Source organism: Myotis lucifugus, unplaced genomic scaffold, assembly GCF_000147115.1.
Source record: "Myotis lucifugus unplaced genomic scaffold, Myoluc2.0 scaffold_29, whole genome shotgun sequence".
Taxonomy (NCBI): domain Eukaryota; kingdom Metazoa; phylum Chordata; class Mammalia; order Chiroptera; family Vespertilionidae; genus Myotis; species Myotis lucifugus.
Window position 1 is genome coordinate 2,574,010 of NW_005871077.1, and position 16,721 is coordinate 2,590,730.

Below are 16,721 nucleotides of genomic sequence, written 5' to 3' on the forward strand. Positions count from 1 at the left end.
AAGAAAGAACTGCATGAGTGGGTTTATGAGCAACCCAGCTCTCCATGCGGTAGTGGTAGCTTTCCCCTGATTACTTTGACCAACTAGTGATTATGATGATTTAAGTATTTCTCCTCTAGAACCCCCAACAATTGAAGTGCAAATGTGTTAAGAGACATTCCAATCCAGACCTGCTTATAGTGCTTCTTTCCACATGGAACTGGGTGGTTCTAACTGCAAACCTTTGATGATCTGCCTGTGTGGCTACTGTGCTTAAGGTGTGTGTCGTCTGTGAGCCTGGACCAAGGCGGATGTCAAAGGACCTGCTTGAACACTGTGTATCAGTAGCTCCAGCCAAGCCGCCTGCCCGCAGACAGCTTTGATCGTGCGGCCTCAATGGCCCTCCAGTGAGAGGGCATAACGTCATCATGCATTCAGTTCAGTTCATTTATTTAGCAAACTCTGAGGTATAGGAGTTCATGTCAGGTACATACACTCAGATTTTAAGACAAGACAGTAAAATGTCAAGTTCAGATTTTTAGAAAAGCTATAGAGGCCACCATAAAAAGCTACAAAGCTGAGAATGATTACTAGTGTTCAGCGAGTACTTAACTGTGGGCTTGAATGGCATTGAGATCTGGAAATCCCTAGTCCAGTGATGGCGAACCTATGACACACGTGTCAGAGGTGACACGCGAACTCATTTTTTGGGGTTGATTTTTCTCTGTTAAATGGCATTTAAATATATAAAATAAATATCAAAAATATAAGTCTTTGTTTTACTATGGTTGCAAATATCAAAAAATTTCTATATGTGACACTGCACCAGAGTTAAGTTAGGGTTTTTCAAAATGCTGACACGCCGAGCTCAAAAGGTTCGCCATCACTGCCCTAGTCTGTGGCAGCAATAATCTCCCTTGCCAGAATGAGGGGGAGAAAGCCAGCATCTCCAGAGGCCGGTCCAGGGCTGGGCTTTTCTCCCCTCCCGACACCCCATCCTCCAGCTGAGGAATGGAGGCACAGGAAGGGCAATCACTCCTGGTTTGCACTAAGAGTAAGTGGCAGAGTCAGAATCCAAACCCAGACCTGCCTGGCTCCCGGCCATCATTCAGCCTCACGAAGGCACTGGGTCCCAGGGCACAGGGAGATCACTTCTGTAGAGAGACTGGGAAGGCCTCAGAGAGAGGGCGACCTTTGAATGGCAAAATGAGCTGAGACTTCCTGTCTCTAGACTCCTTTTTCTTCATGGCCCATGGCCCAGAGTTATGGTGCTCACCCTCAGAGGCTCAGGTGTGAGGACAGCTCTGCTTCCTGCCAGCGCTGGAGCACATGCCAATGGGCTGAACTTGGATAATGAGGAACATCGCTAGACAGGTGAGGTGTAATAGAGGCTTCTTAAAATCCAACCCTTCAGCGCAGACAGAAAGAAAGGCCATTAAGCGTTGGACCCAGACCTGAAGGAGGCCTGCTAGGGGATGAGATGAGTACTCCTAGCTGCTAACAGCACACCACTGGGCACAGGTGAATTCGGTGATTCTTAGAATTGTCAGCAAATGGAGCAGAAGAAGAAGGGTGTCTGCAACTTTGACAAATGACCCTGGAGGGATGTGGAGCTGCCCGTAATATATTCCACATGCATCTCGAGGTTCCTGTCACGGAGCTGCCATCGTCCTGGTCGATAACAGCTTGAGTTTGGGTGCTAAATTGTGCCAGATGCTTTTAATGAGTTCTTGACGGTGTTTTCCAGGTGTTGGGCATGGGAGAACACAGATAACTGACTGCCTGGGCCCTTCATTTAGAAAATGGCATTTTCCTCTGAGAAGTTATGAGCAACTGAGAGAAACTGGGATGCCCAGTTGGAGCACACAGTGCTGCCAATAGCATCCTCTAGCAGGGACAGCTTGGGCTGCTTCCTGGTTAGACAAGCGCCACCCGGCATGGGGAGTGGAGGTGCAGACTGGGGTGGGGGTTGAGAGGCTGTAGGAACAGCTCAGGAAGATGGCATTGATGGTTACTGTCCTGGGTTTTGGCTTATTTAGTCTCAGGTGTCAACCAAAAATAAAAAATAATAAAACAAGCAAAATCCCCAGCACACAGAGACACTAAACCTGACTCAGCTTTAGAGTGCAGTTGAAGAAACTCAGGAGCTTGTCTCTTGGGGACCACTTAAGTACTCCCGTGACAGTTATCTGTGATAGCAATAAAACATCTGGCCTGATGTTCAATATTGGGAACCCCCAAGGAAGGGAGAAAGTCCATATTTAAAAGCATTTAAGATCTGTGCTTATAATTTCACAAGGGAGACCCCTTTGAAGGGTCTACTTCGCTAATGTTTCTGAAGTCACCTGGTGGTGTATTTCCACCAGCTTTCACCTTCAGTATTAATACTGGTACCATTCCTGTCTGAAATGGCTATTATAATTGTGTAATTACACACCTCATTTATCCAATTGTGAAGCCAAGAGACTGATTAAATATTAACAACTACTTGGTTCTCCTGGTGTCATTAGTTGGAACACAACCCTGTAATCTCAGGTAACACACGATGGTAATTATCCTTCACATTCACACTTCGAGGAAAACCAGAGTCGTCAATCCACATAAGGCTGCCTGGAAGGAAACGAATTGCCTTTCAATCTATTTCTCCCCACAGTATCTAGCAAGGTGCACTGCAGCCCAGCTCAGGGTTTAGCCCATATGGGCCCAAGCTGGTAATGGCTGGGGGAGAGAGGCGGGTGGGCGAGCTTGAACAGCCCTCTCCAGTCATACATTGACTGGGCTTCAGAAGTTATGGGATTTTAACCGGAGCACCAAGATGGGGGATCTGGTTTAGTGCCAGCATCCTTCATTTAGAAAACAGTGCCGAGTCCCACAGACGGAGCAGTGGGGGGCCATTCCAGGCCCAGAAGCCTCTGGCCTGGTCCTGGGCTGTACCAGCTCCCTGTGCTTCCATACTGGCTCCCCCCTTTTTTCCCCCAAATATGTTTATATTGATTTAGAGAGAAGAGAGAGATGACTGGAGAGAGATAAAGAGATCATCGATGAGAGAGAGGCATCGATCACCTGCCTCCTGCACATCCCCTACTGGGGATCGAGCCGGCAACCAGAGCATGTACCCCATCCCAGGAATCAAACTGGGCACATCATGGTTCATGGGTCAACGCTCAACCACCGAGCCACACCAGCTGGCCATCCTGGCTTCCTTTTAAACTGGCCTTTCCCCCAGGTTATCAATCCTTTCCCATTTCAGAGGCCGGCACTCCCAAGCCTCAAGGCAGATTTGGAGCTGACTAGGGCTGACTTCAAGCTTCGAGTCTTGGGTCGGCCTGGCTCTCCAGGCAGCAGAGGCCTGAGTTGCTTCCCTGTTTGGAGATGCTGCTGTCTGGGAGCACAAAATCGGCAGGACCACGCCTTTTCCAGAGCCCAGGGCAGTCCAGCCAGCACTCCGGGGCCTCCCCTGGCTCCCTTCCTGGATCCCCAAACATGCCCTCCTGGTGGTGGGTACTTCTTCCTCCTGCCCCAGGCTATCAGCTGGTATTCAGTCTCTGTTTAGACATGGGATGACCAGGGGGCCCCATCCCCTGGGCTGGGGCCTCTCTGGAACATTACCACACCACAGCTCAGACATGCGGGAAGATGGCACGGCCTGTCCAAGCCCCCAGGTGGCCAGAGCAGGCTGTCTCCACTCAGCACAGGAGGCTGGTGGCAACCTCCCTCTGCCAGGTGGTGCTGGTGCACATCTGCAGGGTGATTTCCTTGAGAAGGATCAGGACAGCATGGGTAACATCCTCCTGTAAATACAAAGGATGTGCTGCTGTTTTCTGCTTGGCTGTTAATGACACAGCATTAATGAGAAAGGATTAGCTAATTATTGCTCAAATTATACTTAAAAAACACCACTCTGTCTAGAAGGATTTGGACTCATCTTGATTTATTAATACATGGACATACATTGGTGTGAGGAGCAGGAGAAAAGAGAAGGTGCAGATGATGCAGAGTGGATACTGATATGCTTCAGAGCGCAGCAGAGATCAGGAACCCGGAGGGCTGCTAGCTTCAGACTGCACGGCAATGGTCCTGCCCGCTGGTGCTCATCTCGTCTCTGAAGCTGTAAACCTCCAGCCCAGGGGCTTTATAAATTAACAGCGGTGAAGACCTAGGTGGGGGATGGGGGTGGGGGGAGGGGCTGGGAAGAGGGGGAAAAATGGGGGGAAACGGGAGAGATTTGTAATATTATCAACAATAAAAAAAATATTAAAAATAAAAGAGAAAATAAAAAAAGTGATAAAAGAGGTTGGCCCAGGCAATTTGGGGTTTGCATTTATCGCTGGGCCGGGCAGAGTGGTTTGGATCCTCCAAAGCAACGGTCGCCAACCGGTGGTCCGCGGACCACTGGTGTTCTGTGAGGGCCGAAAGGTTGGTGACCGCTGCTCCAGGGTAAACAGCCTAGCAGCGATCCTTCTGGGAAGAGGACACACTTTTCTTCGACAACTCATTTGCTGGATTTTAATTCCCTGGAGAGTTGGGTCTTTGCTGTTGTTGTTTGTTTAACACCGAAGTCAAGGAAAATGTCAGATGGAGTGAAATTACACAACTTTCCACTCTCTAAAGGAGAAAGGCAGGACATTAAAATTATTTCTACAAATTGCCTGGGGAACCATTAGAACTCACTTGAAAAATCAGCAGACTTGATCACTGGCCCCTGCTTGCTAATTTCTTGACAGCCGATCTAAGCATATTTCCCTGCATTCAATTGGCCCAAAGGCAAATTCTGTTGGAGGCCTCTCTCCCCTTCTGACGTTTAGTACAGAGATTTTATTTTCTGTTCCACAGCTTCTTTGTGACCATCCAACTCTTGGGCTTCCTCACCAGGTCCAGGCTGCCGGTGCTGAGCAAGCCTGGGCCCCAGCATGTGCACTGCAGCCCAGCCTCTGTGGGTTTATGATTTTCTGTCCCTATTTTGTGGGGCTCCTAGGGAATACTTTTTCACAGCTGGCGGTAGGCATGCAGCACCCAGAGCCCAGAGGCACTGAGCCCCCGACACCTGCCAAGCCTGCTTGAAAAATGTGGTTCATCTCAGGGCTGCAGTGGGGAAAATGCAGAATTTAATTGGTTCTGACTTCAGGATTCAGATCATAGTCTTCCCTGGAGGTGTGCATGCAGGAAACAATATTACCAGAGCCAGGTCCTTTGTAAATAGGCTGAAATTAATCAAGTTCACCATCATTTGTAATGGGAAAACGTAAGTGAGCATCTGAACATTAATTACAATATTTTGTAATTATTAAATCACCAGTGACATTACAAAATGCTCTTGGTGACCAGATACACCATGTATTTCTGTCTGAGAAAGCAGAAACGCTCTGCAAAAATGAAGTAATTATAGGCACCTTTTCTCCTTAATCTTCCCCAAAAGGGACAAATTCAAATAGATAATTTAACTTAGATTGTTTTTAATTACATTGTAAATATATGTAAAGAAATCTAGTATAAAGGTAAACACAAGTCAGTTGGTAATAAAAATGCAGGCTCCAATTTTTCTTGGATGACAGACAAAATGAGTTTAATATATTCTTGTTCTGTGGAAAACATGTAGCATTTGCAAACAACTGAATTCAATTAGCAGATCTGGTTCATAACGGCATGACAAACTTTATACTATCCACCCAGTGTCGAACCAAGAAAGCATCCGAATCCACAGATGATGGAAATTGGTGGAGAAACCATTTAAAATTGGTGCCTGTGTTTTTCCATCCAGCCATGTCTGGCAAGCAGATCCACAAAGAGATCAGCGGCTAATGTTTTCAATCCCTCACCTTACATAAGCCCTTAATTCATCAGAAAGATATGAAAGTGGAGAAAATACAGTGTTGAAAGATGGACTACTAACTACACTGCTTTCAAATGCAGGTGAGTCCAAACAGTAAAGTTCAATTCCAAATTTCCCTGCACTAATCAATCACAGTCAGCAATTGTCTGGGGCCTGTGCCACCTCACAAGAGGTCATCCCTGCCAGCACCTGCCCTGGGCTCACTTTTTGAGCTGGTGACCTTTCCACTTAGGAGAAAAGAGCACCCTTTTATTTTAGAGAAGAATGAGTCTTTGCCTTGGTGTTCAAGACATGCTATTTTCAGTTGCTTAGCAAGGTCGTTACTTTTATAGTTTTATGGTCCTGAAATGCATAAAGAGCTTGGTTCACACATTTAATTGCTTCTACTGGTCTGGAGCAGGACCTGTTGGTCACCTGTGCTGCACTTAAGTCCTTTCTTTGCTTAACTAGTTGGTAACCAGGTCCCTTTAAGAAGCAGCTCAAGGCCCTGGAGATTGAGATGCACAACTTCCTTAGGAGACCAGAAACATCAGGGGGCTCCTCACCCTGCAGAGTGGACAATTTCAGCACAGACATTCCATGGACTCCCATCTGGCCTGCATTTCACTTATGAGAACTGAACTACCGGTGCTCCGGGAAAGCCAGGGAGGAAGGACAATAGTGTGGCCGTGCCTCTGCCCCCTCCTGTCCCGTGGGTAGGCTGGCAGAGCCAGATGGGAGGAATGGCTCTGCAGTTCCCCACCTGTGGGTGGGAGCCCCCGCTTTCATCCTGGGATCGTGCAGGTTGAATGGTTTCCTTTATTAATTTCATTCTCCACCCCCACCTTAGTTATAAGTACTGTAAACTTGCATTGTGTATATGTTCTGTGAGTTAGACATGACATCACTGTACTTTGTAAACATTCACAAAACCCAGAGCCCTGTGCTGCGTGGGCTACGGCTCAGTTTGACAGCTTTTGATTTTTGCCTTCCTCATGGAGGACAGAATTCAACCCTTGGAAGACAGGACTCCACTCTGTGCTTATTTGTATGACTTATAACAAGACAGGAAACAGAACCTCGATTCTGGGTGGAGAGGGGAGCAGTTCCTGTTTGACATCTCAGGGTGCCCGGGCTGCATATCAGGGCGTGTGGTTGGGGGAGGAGGGCGGGAGGAATGAGAGCATGCCTGGGAGGGAAAACCAACTGCGCTGGTGGTGACAGTCAGGATGGAGCTCCAGATGTGGAAAGCTCACCAGAAGTGCTGAAGGACAGGCACATGGCAGGCGTGCAGGCTGCTGGGAGGGCAAGCCTGCATGGCACCCTGTGGCTCACAGTGCCCCCCACTGAGCCGGACCCACACTTGGGCAGAAAGAGGGTAAACAAGGCATAAAGGATCATTGTAAAAAACTGAGGGCTACCTCCCAGTTTGGGGCCCAATAAAGAACTGTGTCGCTGTCTGAGGGAGTGGGTTAGACTTGTGTGATTCAAGTGGAAGAGCAGCCGAGGCTCCGAGGGATGGCTCCATCCTTAGGACCAAGTGAGAGTTGTCAGATGAACAGCTGTGCAAACAGAGAGGTGAGGCGAGCAGAGTTGACTGGGGCAACCCCTGTCACAGGAAAGAAAGCAGAAGGAGGCTGCACTGGGCGTGGGAGAGAAGGCCAGCCCTAATGTGGGACCTCAGAGCCAGAGGTAAGTTAGCTTCATCCATACTCCCTGGATGGGACAAGCCCAGGATGGCGTGGCTGTAAAACCATAGGCTCACAATAAATGGGGGGGGGGGGGATAAGATGGCCCATTGATTTGGGGCGAGGGTGATTTTCTGCATACTTCAGATTCAAGACTTTTCAGTGGTTGTTAATTTTTTCTGAGTCCTATTTTAACGGTCTTCAGGAAGAATTGCCCATATAAGACATTTTCTCAAAGAAAATATTGTGATGACTTTAGGGGCTTGCTGCTGTCTATATTGGCACCAATGTTAGATGGCACTTAGTAGGAAATCAGCAGGTACTAGCTAAGGATTGGCTGCAACTCTGACTGCAGTGCTGCCGAGTGTGAAGGTGTAATTCAAACCTCACAGCGGGGCAGGGCCTACTCACTTTACCTAAGGCTGATGCAGCCCTCACAAGTGACACTTCGAGCCATAACCGGAGAAAGAGCAGTTAGCCTGCTTTCCTTCAACACCATTAACCGCTCTGACTTCAGGAGAGCGAGTGCTTTCTACCCCTCCACCCGCTTTACCACCTCCTCTACCCACTTTACCACTAGCCAGAATTCAGTGGTTTCTTCCCTGAGTTAAAAGACTATTAATGCTGGAGTATGCTGAAGGTCTTCCTGAACCTCTTGCTATTTCTGTACACACTATCTGTGCCACTGCTGGTCCTGTAGCCCCTGACAATCTCTCGTCCCAGGAGAGAGCAAAGTTTGGGTCTCAGCACCATGATTTCCTACCTATGATCTCAATCCCTCAGCACATCACTCTGTTTGGGGGCCCAGAGCTTTCTCTCCGGAGCCGGCAAACAAGAAAGCCAGTCGGTGCCCATGGGTTTGGTGATGTACAAATCTTCCCAGTTGTCCTGGACTGAACTCCCCAGTGAACCCCACAGAGCCCAGAAAAGCATGAGTCCTTTGTGAAACTGGCTGAAACTTGTAGAAGCTTACCCTTTTCAACAATAAAGGTCCTCGGCGTTATCACAATTATTACTGTAATTATTATTTTCCATATGAGATGATGAACGTGTTGGAAGTAGTATTTCAGCGCACTGATGGAAATAAAAGCAAAATGAAAACATTCAGTCGTTGGCTATCGCTGGCCAGTTTCCTTCTCCCCGGTGCCTTTTGTGATCCATGGGAGAGCCCAGTGCTGTTCTGCCATCCACGTGCACCTGAGCAGCAGCGCCTCCCCAGCAAGTCCCTCCGACTGAAAGCCGGAGAGATCTGCTCAGTGAGGCTGCCCTCAGCCAGGCCCCACAGTGGGGGCGTGCTCTCCATGGAGTGTAAACACTCAGGAGCTGTGTGTCGATTTGGGAATCTCCTTGGAGGACCCCCGAATAGTTCCATAAACACGTTTTTTAGCAACATGGGACAGACTTAAGCTGCTATAAAAAAGGGAACCAGACCTATATTCTTCAAGTCAACACACTAAAATTGAAAAAGAGGGACCTCTGAGGAGTACACACAGGAGAATGAGAATTAACGAGGTGTTACCTTTGAGGGGTTTAGGCCAAGTGACACTGAGTGAAAAGCAGACTTTTCCCCCAACCCCCAATGACCTGGGTGTCTGACATAAGAGGGGCAGTTGGCATTTGTTTGCATCAATTAGAGAGACTTGGTCTAATTGTAGAATCGCTCCCTGGGGAGATGTTGGAAGGACACAGATCACCTTAAGTCCAAGAGGTCTTCCTTTGACCACGTCCTACCACTGTGACCCAGGGATACTGCAGGCCAGCGAGGCAGAGAATTCAACAGGAAAGGAGGCTTTGAGGAAGAGAAGGAAAGGGTCATCCGCACCTACCACTTAGCCAGGAGGGGAAAGGGCAGTGGGAGGAGGGTGGAGGAAGACTGTTGCTTCCAGTATAGCCAGAATCTGCGTTCCCGTCTCCATTTCTGCCAGACCATTTTATTTGAATTAGGATAAGAAATGAGAGACAAGTCAAACCCAACCCAAACCCAAAGGGTGGACAAGTATAGTCAAGTGAAACTTTGAAAAAGGGTTTTAAAACCCAGTGCTTATGGGGTGGACCCTCAGCTGGACAGCACTGATTCTTGGCTCCTAAGTGATGGCTTTGCCTTTTCCCCCAAGGGCACTAGAGCCACGCAGGGCCAGGGCATTACACAAGAGGCACCAAAGGCTTTCCCATTGGCTGGGGGGAGTCTGCATTAGTCCTCCCTTTGGCTTGAGGTCACCCTTCTAAAGGCCTGTAAAATGCATGAGGAGAGATGAGTCACTCATCAAGCTCAGGATAGCAGGGACTGGAGGGACTGAGTGACAGCCCAGAACAGACGTGATGGATAGAGAGGGTCAGAGAGTCTAAGTCTGCAGCAGTATATTTCAGATTGTATTTGCCTGCCAGTGGGCCATGAAACCCATTTAGTGTGAGATAGCCAGAATTAAAAAAGGAAATTAGAACAGAGCATATCAAAATACATGTGAATTACAAAGTACACTGCATTATTCTTTTTATGAACTCAAACTTTTGTCCTGATTGTAGTAGGTCTCTGTCTTAGTTTCTTTGTTTTCCTCATCTTTCTTTCTCTCAAGAAGTGGAAGGAGGTGTGGATCTATACATGCCCTGTGTTGAAAAGAAATCTCTCTTGCCATGGGTCATTGTCTATGTGGTTCTGTCAGGTACAGGGGTTTGGGTGAGGAAATGCATGGGCACCAAAGCTGAGGCATAAGACGAGTTTTCCCTTTGTCACAATTTTGCTGAGACTTCTGGAACAATAACAGCACAGCTACAGCTTAATCCAGAAAAGCCACTTATTCAATTGAAAAAAAAAATGCAGCAAAACATTCCAATAATAAAAGAGTGTTTCCTTCCCCATCTTCCAGTTGCCCTCTCTGAAGCAACCTTCCAGAAGTCATCTATGAATATACCAGCACACATCTGTCCCTTCTCGCCCTCCCTTTCTTCCTCCATTCTAAAGAGCAAATGAGAGAGCACACTATACTTTGTTCTGCACCTTGCTTCCTCCACAGAATACAGTTTCAGCACATGAAGTGCTACTTCAATCTTTCTCACTTTATACTACAGTACAGTATTCCAGCACACAGTACACTATAATTTCCTTAACCTGCTCTCAGGGACATGCAAGCATGTCGGTCCGTGGCATCTGTAGACATGCTGCAGCGAACGCCCTCATGTGTGGCTGTGCACTTGTGTGGTCAGGTCTCCACGACACATTTCAGAAGTGGAGTTCCTAGGTCAAAATGCCTGTGCATTTTAGGTTGACAGAGATTGTCAAATTTTGTTTGCTCCATTGAGATTGTTCCAAAATATTAATGGTATTTTGCTGCTTGGACACTGAAGCCAGGATTCCTACTACTCTTACAGAGCCCCATCGAGCCTTCTGTCATCACAAAGTTCCTCATGCCCAGTCTTGACACAGCACTTCTGCCCTCCTGCTTTCCCCACCCCACCCACCACCTCCAGCAGGAATAAACACCATCGAAAAGACTTAGTAGTCTTGGATATTTTAAATTTCCTTGTTTCAATGAATGTCCTATGAAAAATTTAACTATGCTTTAATTTGGATTAGACTAGAAAAAGGCAGTTTTTAGTTTCCTAAGAACATACTCTTAATATTACTTCCAGATATAGTCAGAGCTTTGGGATGGTTGTGCAGCTCATGTGTTTGAGCCACCTGGATCCCATCCATGGCCAAATTTTTGTAGTAAGATCTGCATTACAACTTGGGCCATAACCAGATCAAGTTCATTGCTCTGTTTCTACAAATGCCTCTAGAACAGCTGGTGGTCTCCTCACAACTCCTTGGTGGAGATTAAATTCATATTTAGTGACAGAAGGTAAAATCTTTTCTTTTCTGAATAGTATTTAGTTGATGTTTGATTTATCAAAAATGACCTATTCTAATGCTAACTGCTTGAAATTTTGTCCTTGAAGCATACTAACAGAGGCAATGCTGCCACCCTATTATAGGTGAATTCTTTCCTGCTAGGCTGGCTAAGAGGTGTGGGCAATTTTGAAGATGGGAGCAAGTTTCATTAAATAAACAAATAAACCAATAAGCTTGCTTAGCTTCACATCAAAATTAGAACAAGTAATCTTAACTTCTCTTTTGCTGTCATATTTGGTGTCCTTCAATAGATAGTGATTTTTTCCTAGGGTTAGGTAACACATTGAAACATTTTCACACTTCAGAGTATTTAAAATGTGCTTGCAAAACTGTGCTTATAGTCAGTTTCTTATGGGGATAACAATGACCATGACCAAATATGATACACAATAAACATTTCACCTCCAAAAGGAACATTTATGAAGAGGTGGGTATCATTAAAATATATATTGGTGTAGCACCACAAGCCTAGATAAGCTGCTGCTGGTCAGGAAAGTCAGTATAAAGTTGAACTGAAAATCTGTTCTGCTAAATCATCTTTACCAGGGTACTTTTTATCAGGAGTTCAGTGAAAAGGGGAGACTATAAAATATGTGCCTAACAATGCATGTCAGCAGCTTGAATGGAGCAAATGAGTCCAGATATGAGAATTCTAATAAATAAATGAAGTCGAGCATTTATTGCCAACAATGTCACTGGGGCCACAAAAAATTGGAGCTGTGCAGCTGGGAGCGGGCATGTGGAGCCAGAGAAGGCACTGGAGTGCGCCCAGGTTTGATTATTTATGGTGTGCTGATGAAGAGACAACTTTCCATACGAGGAACAGCTTACCAGAGAGCAGTCAAGCTAAACCAGGAAGAGGGCCAGAGAAAAAGAAACAAAAGGGGACATGAATAAAAACGACAGCTAATAAAACAATACAAATCTAAAACGCTGTAACTTTCAGGAATAATGTAGGGCCAGAAGAAAAGAAAAAGGAAATCTCATTTTGCTGGCTTTGTGACAATTTTCCAAGAAGCACAAGACATTAAACAAAATGAATGTACTGAATTTAAGACCAATTTGCCTCTATGCCTTTCTAACTGTAAGTCTGATTGCTCTTAAAGCTAGATTTATTCATAAAAAGGGAAGTGGCAATTTTGTTTGTATTTAGCTAATGTATCCATTTTTAAACAAATGTTTATTGAAACAAATACTATTTCATATCATGTGCCGGACCCTGTGGGGCTAGTGCTGAACAAAGACATAGTCCGTGTCCTCAAGAGGGATATGATCTACTGTGGGAAGCAGTAAAGATCACAGTCATGTTCAGGACATTGGGGTGGACACTGTAATGAGCTAGGTCAGGGCCACAGGACCGCAAAGAGCGGGGGCCGCAGGGAGGAACACCAGACCCAAGTGGAGCCGGGAATAGAAATAATTTAGTGAACTTTGCTTTCTATATTGATTAGACACTTACCAAACCTCCATACAATACAAATCTATTTGACTATTTAAGAATTAAAATACACTTTTTATACAAAGATGCAAGTATCTGTAGTTCTAGTGGTTCTAGTAGTTTTCATCCTTGAATTCTGGACTTGAGGGACACCTGAGCTGTTTTAAATGACTTTCTATGGTATAGCAGACCTCTTCTTTCAAGTCTGACCAAAAGCACAATAAATATTAGCCACTGGTTACTACATGGCCCACCTGTGGCAGTCATTTCATTTATGTTGAATTACGCTTCGCAACAATGCCTTGAGGTAGGCTCATCACACTCACGTCACAGACAAGGGACTGGAGCGTTAGGAAGGTGACTCTCAAGGTCACACGGCACTTCTACACCTCACTTCCTTCGGGTTCAGGATGCAGGTGAGGACTGCACCAACAACACGTCTACACCCAAGGAAGGCGTATCAATGAATACTCACTGGCTTCCCAAAGTTACTTTAGCTGAATTACTCCCTCTTGTCTTCTTACCCCCTACCAGCACTCTCAGTTAAGCAGTGCTACTGATAACTCCTTATCTTAGTTGGCACTGGGGCTGTTCCCATTGTAACACAGGGGAGTGCTTCTAGAAGCTGAGAACTATAACAAACATTTTATTCTGAATGAATCCATACACACAGGCATTGAGGCCCCTCTGCATTGCAAGTTTCCTTCTCTCTTACAAAGAGCTTTCTTACAAAGAGCCACCCCTCTCCCCTCCCCCATAGATCAGTGCCCAATTGAGAAGGGGATCCAGCCAGAGCACTTAACCATGAGCCAATCACATCTCCCGACTTCTGTTCTCTGTTGCATTCCTAACTCACTACTTCTTTCCAAAGGTGGTCTATGGCCTCACTGTCTGGCCTTGCTGTAAGATAAAAAATGGCCAGGCAGGCATCTCTATGACCTTGGCAACTTGGCAACTTCAGATTTTCCTTTAGCCCCCACACCTTCACCTACATATATTCTCCAGCCCTTGGGAAACTGGTATTTCGGAAATATTGCTTAGTATCTGAGGACTGAGTAGTCTATGAATTATTTTAGTTTCAATTCAAACAGTATTCTAGGTAGATCTCACTTTTTAGTGTCTTTAAGACCAAACAAACTAGGTAATGTACTAAATGGTAAAGCTGTTTCATGAATAACACAGTTCTAAAAATATCAAAAAGTGGAGGTCTAATATTATCTCTCTGAAACTGTGTAGAGTGTAATCGGTTGATAAACCGCAGTATTATTTTTTCAGAGATTTCCATTCCTACCCTCTTATCCTCAAATTTATAAAACTATTTGCAAAACATGAATGATTGAATTTCCCTTTTCATAGTATTTGGGCCAAAGTGTGTCTATGGACACTTGCTTTTAAAATTAGGCATTAAAAAAATGACTTAAGACCCACTAGCTTATCAATTAGAACTTAGTTCTTCCTCTGTTTCAAAATCTTCCTTTAGTAGGGAAAAATGTGATGCTGATGCCTGGGCCAAGCTTCAGGCAGAGGGCTGGCCGCATGCACAGTGCTTTCATCTAAAGGCTGGAATATTAGTAGGATGAGGGCTTAACTCCCCCATTTCAAGAAAATAATTTTGCAGCCAGGATGGCCAGAAACTTCAAATGGCAACTTTTCTGATTTGAGGTAATTTCCCAGGAATTTAAGAGGTAATCATTTACTCTTGACTTTTAAAGAGAACCCGGGCTTGAATGGCACAGTTGTGTCTAAAATTGATCATTTAGTGACAATCCTCTGAAGTTACTTAGGAGGGAGGGAAAGCAGCTGAGATACCTAGACATCTGGACTGAACTATCTAGTTCGCTTTCCAGGTTGTAAATTTTCTGGCCTAAAAAATGACTTTTTATGAAAACAGTGATTTAACCAAAGTACTAACATTTTTTTGATTACTTTGATATAAAACACTACAGCTATAAAACTTAGCAACATCTCATCTTCAAGGCAATGTGCCTTTAGGAAAATAGAATTTTAAAAAAGATGAGTCCTGAAAATATGAATTTTAAATTGTAAGATGAGAATCTTATTAAATGCATTGCTCTATAATATTTTCAAATAAACAAGAAAATTTGATAAATAGCAATATGGTTGAGATGGAAATAATTTTGTCATCTGGAAATTTTCACATTTGTGGACCTACTTAAATAGAAAACATTTGAACAAAAGGACACATAACACACACTCAAACACACGTTTTTACTGAAAACTATATTTGAAGAACAGCCTAAAATCCTTTAAATTTCAATCTCCAAATTTTGATCTTTTTATTTATTCTGAAATAAAGTCTAAGACATTAACATTTAGTGCACAGAATTTAAAAATAAAACTGCATATGGTTAGAATATATGCATCAAGGGTATATATTTCATAAGAAAATAAAATTATGTACAAAATCACTCCCACTTATTAATGCTAATCCTAACTTGTTTGATTTTTATAATTAAGCACCACCATAAAACAAGAACTTTGAGAGAAAGGTGATACAAAACTCTGTTTAACCTCTCTGGCCCCAGTCTTTCATGTTTCAGTTTTGCTGGGAAGTTCGGACACTCCCCGGTTAGAGAGTGCATGTAGAATCCTCCAGAGCATTGGAGGGTCCTCACAATTGTGCCCTTGTTCCCAGTGCAGGAGGAGTTCTTCTTTCCTTCTAAGCGTCTGTGCACAAAGGATGCAGTTAAAGCCGGAAGGGGACTGAAGGAGAACTGAGTGTGGGCTGGGACTCGCAGGGCCCTGGGGGACTTCTCCTGGCTTGCTGGGTCTCAGCTGGGCTCCTTCATGTTTTGTGAGCATTTCCTTGTCATTCTGCTGATGCAGGTAGGGTTGCCGTGTCATTGTAGGAACTGCATGCACCTCCTCGTCAGAGGGACAGTGCTGCGGCAGCTTTCTTCTTTCGGGATGCTGTTTCCAGGAAGGAGCAGCATGTTGAGCCAGTTCTTCTCCAGCTGCTTGGCTTCCTGGGGAGATCTCCTCTTGCAGCCTGCCCTGAATTTCCTCTCCATGAACATAAAGTAAATGAAACTTTATTTCAGCAAAGGACTGGGCAGTGATCTGACAGCGGCCACATTTGATTTGTAATTTGACTTCGTCTGCCTGGTTTAGGAGAAGGTCTTCGTCGAGGCTTGATTTGTTTTCTCTGAAAAAGAGGGAAAGAGTCAATATAAAATTGCATAGAAAAACAGAATTGGAACTTTTCCTCTTTTAAGTTCTTAGTCATCAAAGTTCTAAAACACTCCCACTGAAGAGAAGCGCAAAGGGTGGGAAGACAGAGAGAACATGGGAAGGCCTTCAGCAGAGGCTGCAGAACCCCAACTGCTGCTCCTGCTTGGGGCCACACACTCCTTCCCAAGGGGAGCTAACTAGTCCTTGGTGACCACAGGAACGGGTGTCACCAATGTGAGAGTCAGGCGGTAGCAAGTGAGGCTCTCCAGGAACATGCTGCGTCTGGTTGACAGTAACTGTCCCACACCACCCACCGCTGCCGTCTCTCACCTTGAACACCCAATACTGTTTGGACATTTTACCTAAAAATCAAAATGGACTACAGGAAAACAATACAAGGGGCAGAAAATCTAGTGTGGGAAAATGTTTACTTTCCAAGGGGCCAATGAGGATTCAGTTCTCTGTCATAGTGGACAGTGGACAAAATAAGAGCATTTCTCTGGTTTACTTATTGCTCTTAGAAAGCCCTGACTGCCAGGCTTATGAATGACTTAGCTTGTTTGTTTATAATGCTAAGGAGCAGTACCTGAAGATGGGAATGACACAGGAGAAAGTTAATCTGGCCTGAAGGGAAAAATAGGACAAAAGTAGAGGGTTAAAGATCTGGACACTTTAGGGTCTGGTCACACTGAGGTGCCACCACGGGTTATGTGATGTTAAGAGGCA

The 16,721-nt window shown here is 45.2% G+C and overlaps 1 protein-coding gene across 2 annotated transcripts in view; it reads right to left on the minus strand.

The window, feature by feature from the left end:
• Positions 1-15,075: 15,075 nt before the first annotated feature.
• The window catches only part of ZNF438 (zinc finger protein 438), a 199,463-nt gene continuing 197,817 nt past the window's right edge, over positions 15,076-16,721 (minus strand). For both annotated transcript variants that reach the window (XM_014453950.2, XM_023752197.1), the window contains one exon: positions 15,076-15,969. In XM_014453950.2, coding sequence (XP_014309436.1) covers positions 15,354-15,969 — 616 coding nt within the window. In that variant the 3' untranslated portion in view covers positions 15,076-15,353. The remainder of the gene's footprint in view (positions 15,970-16,721) is intronic.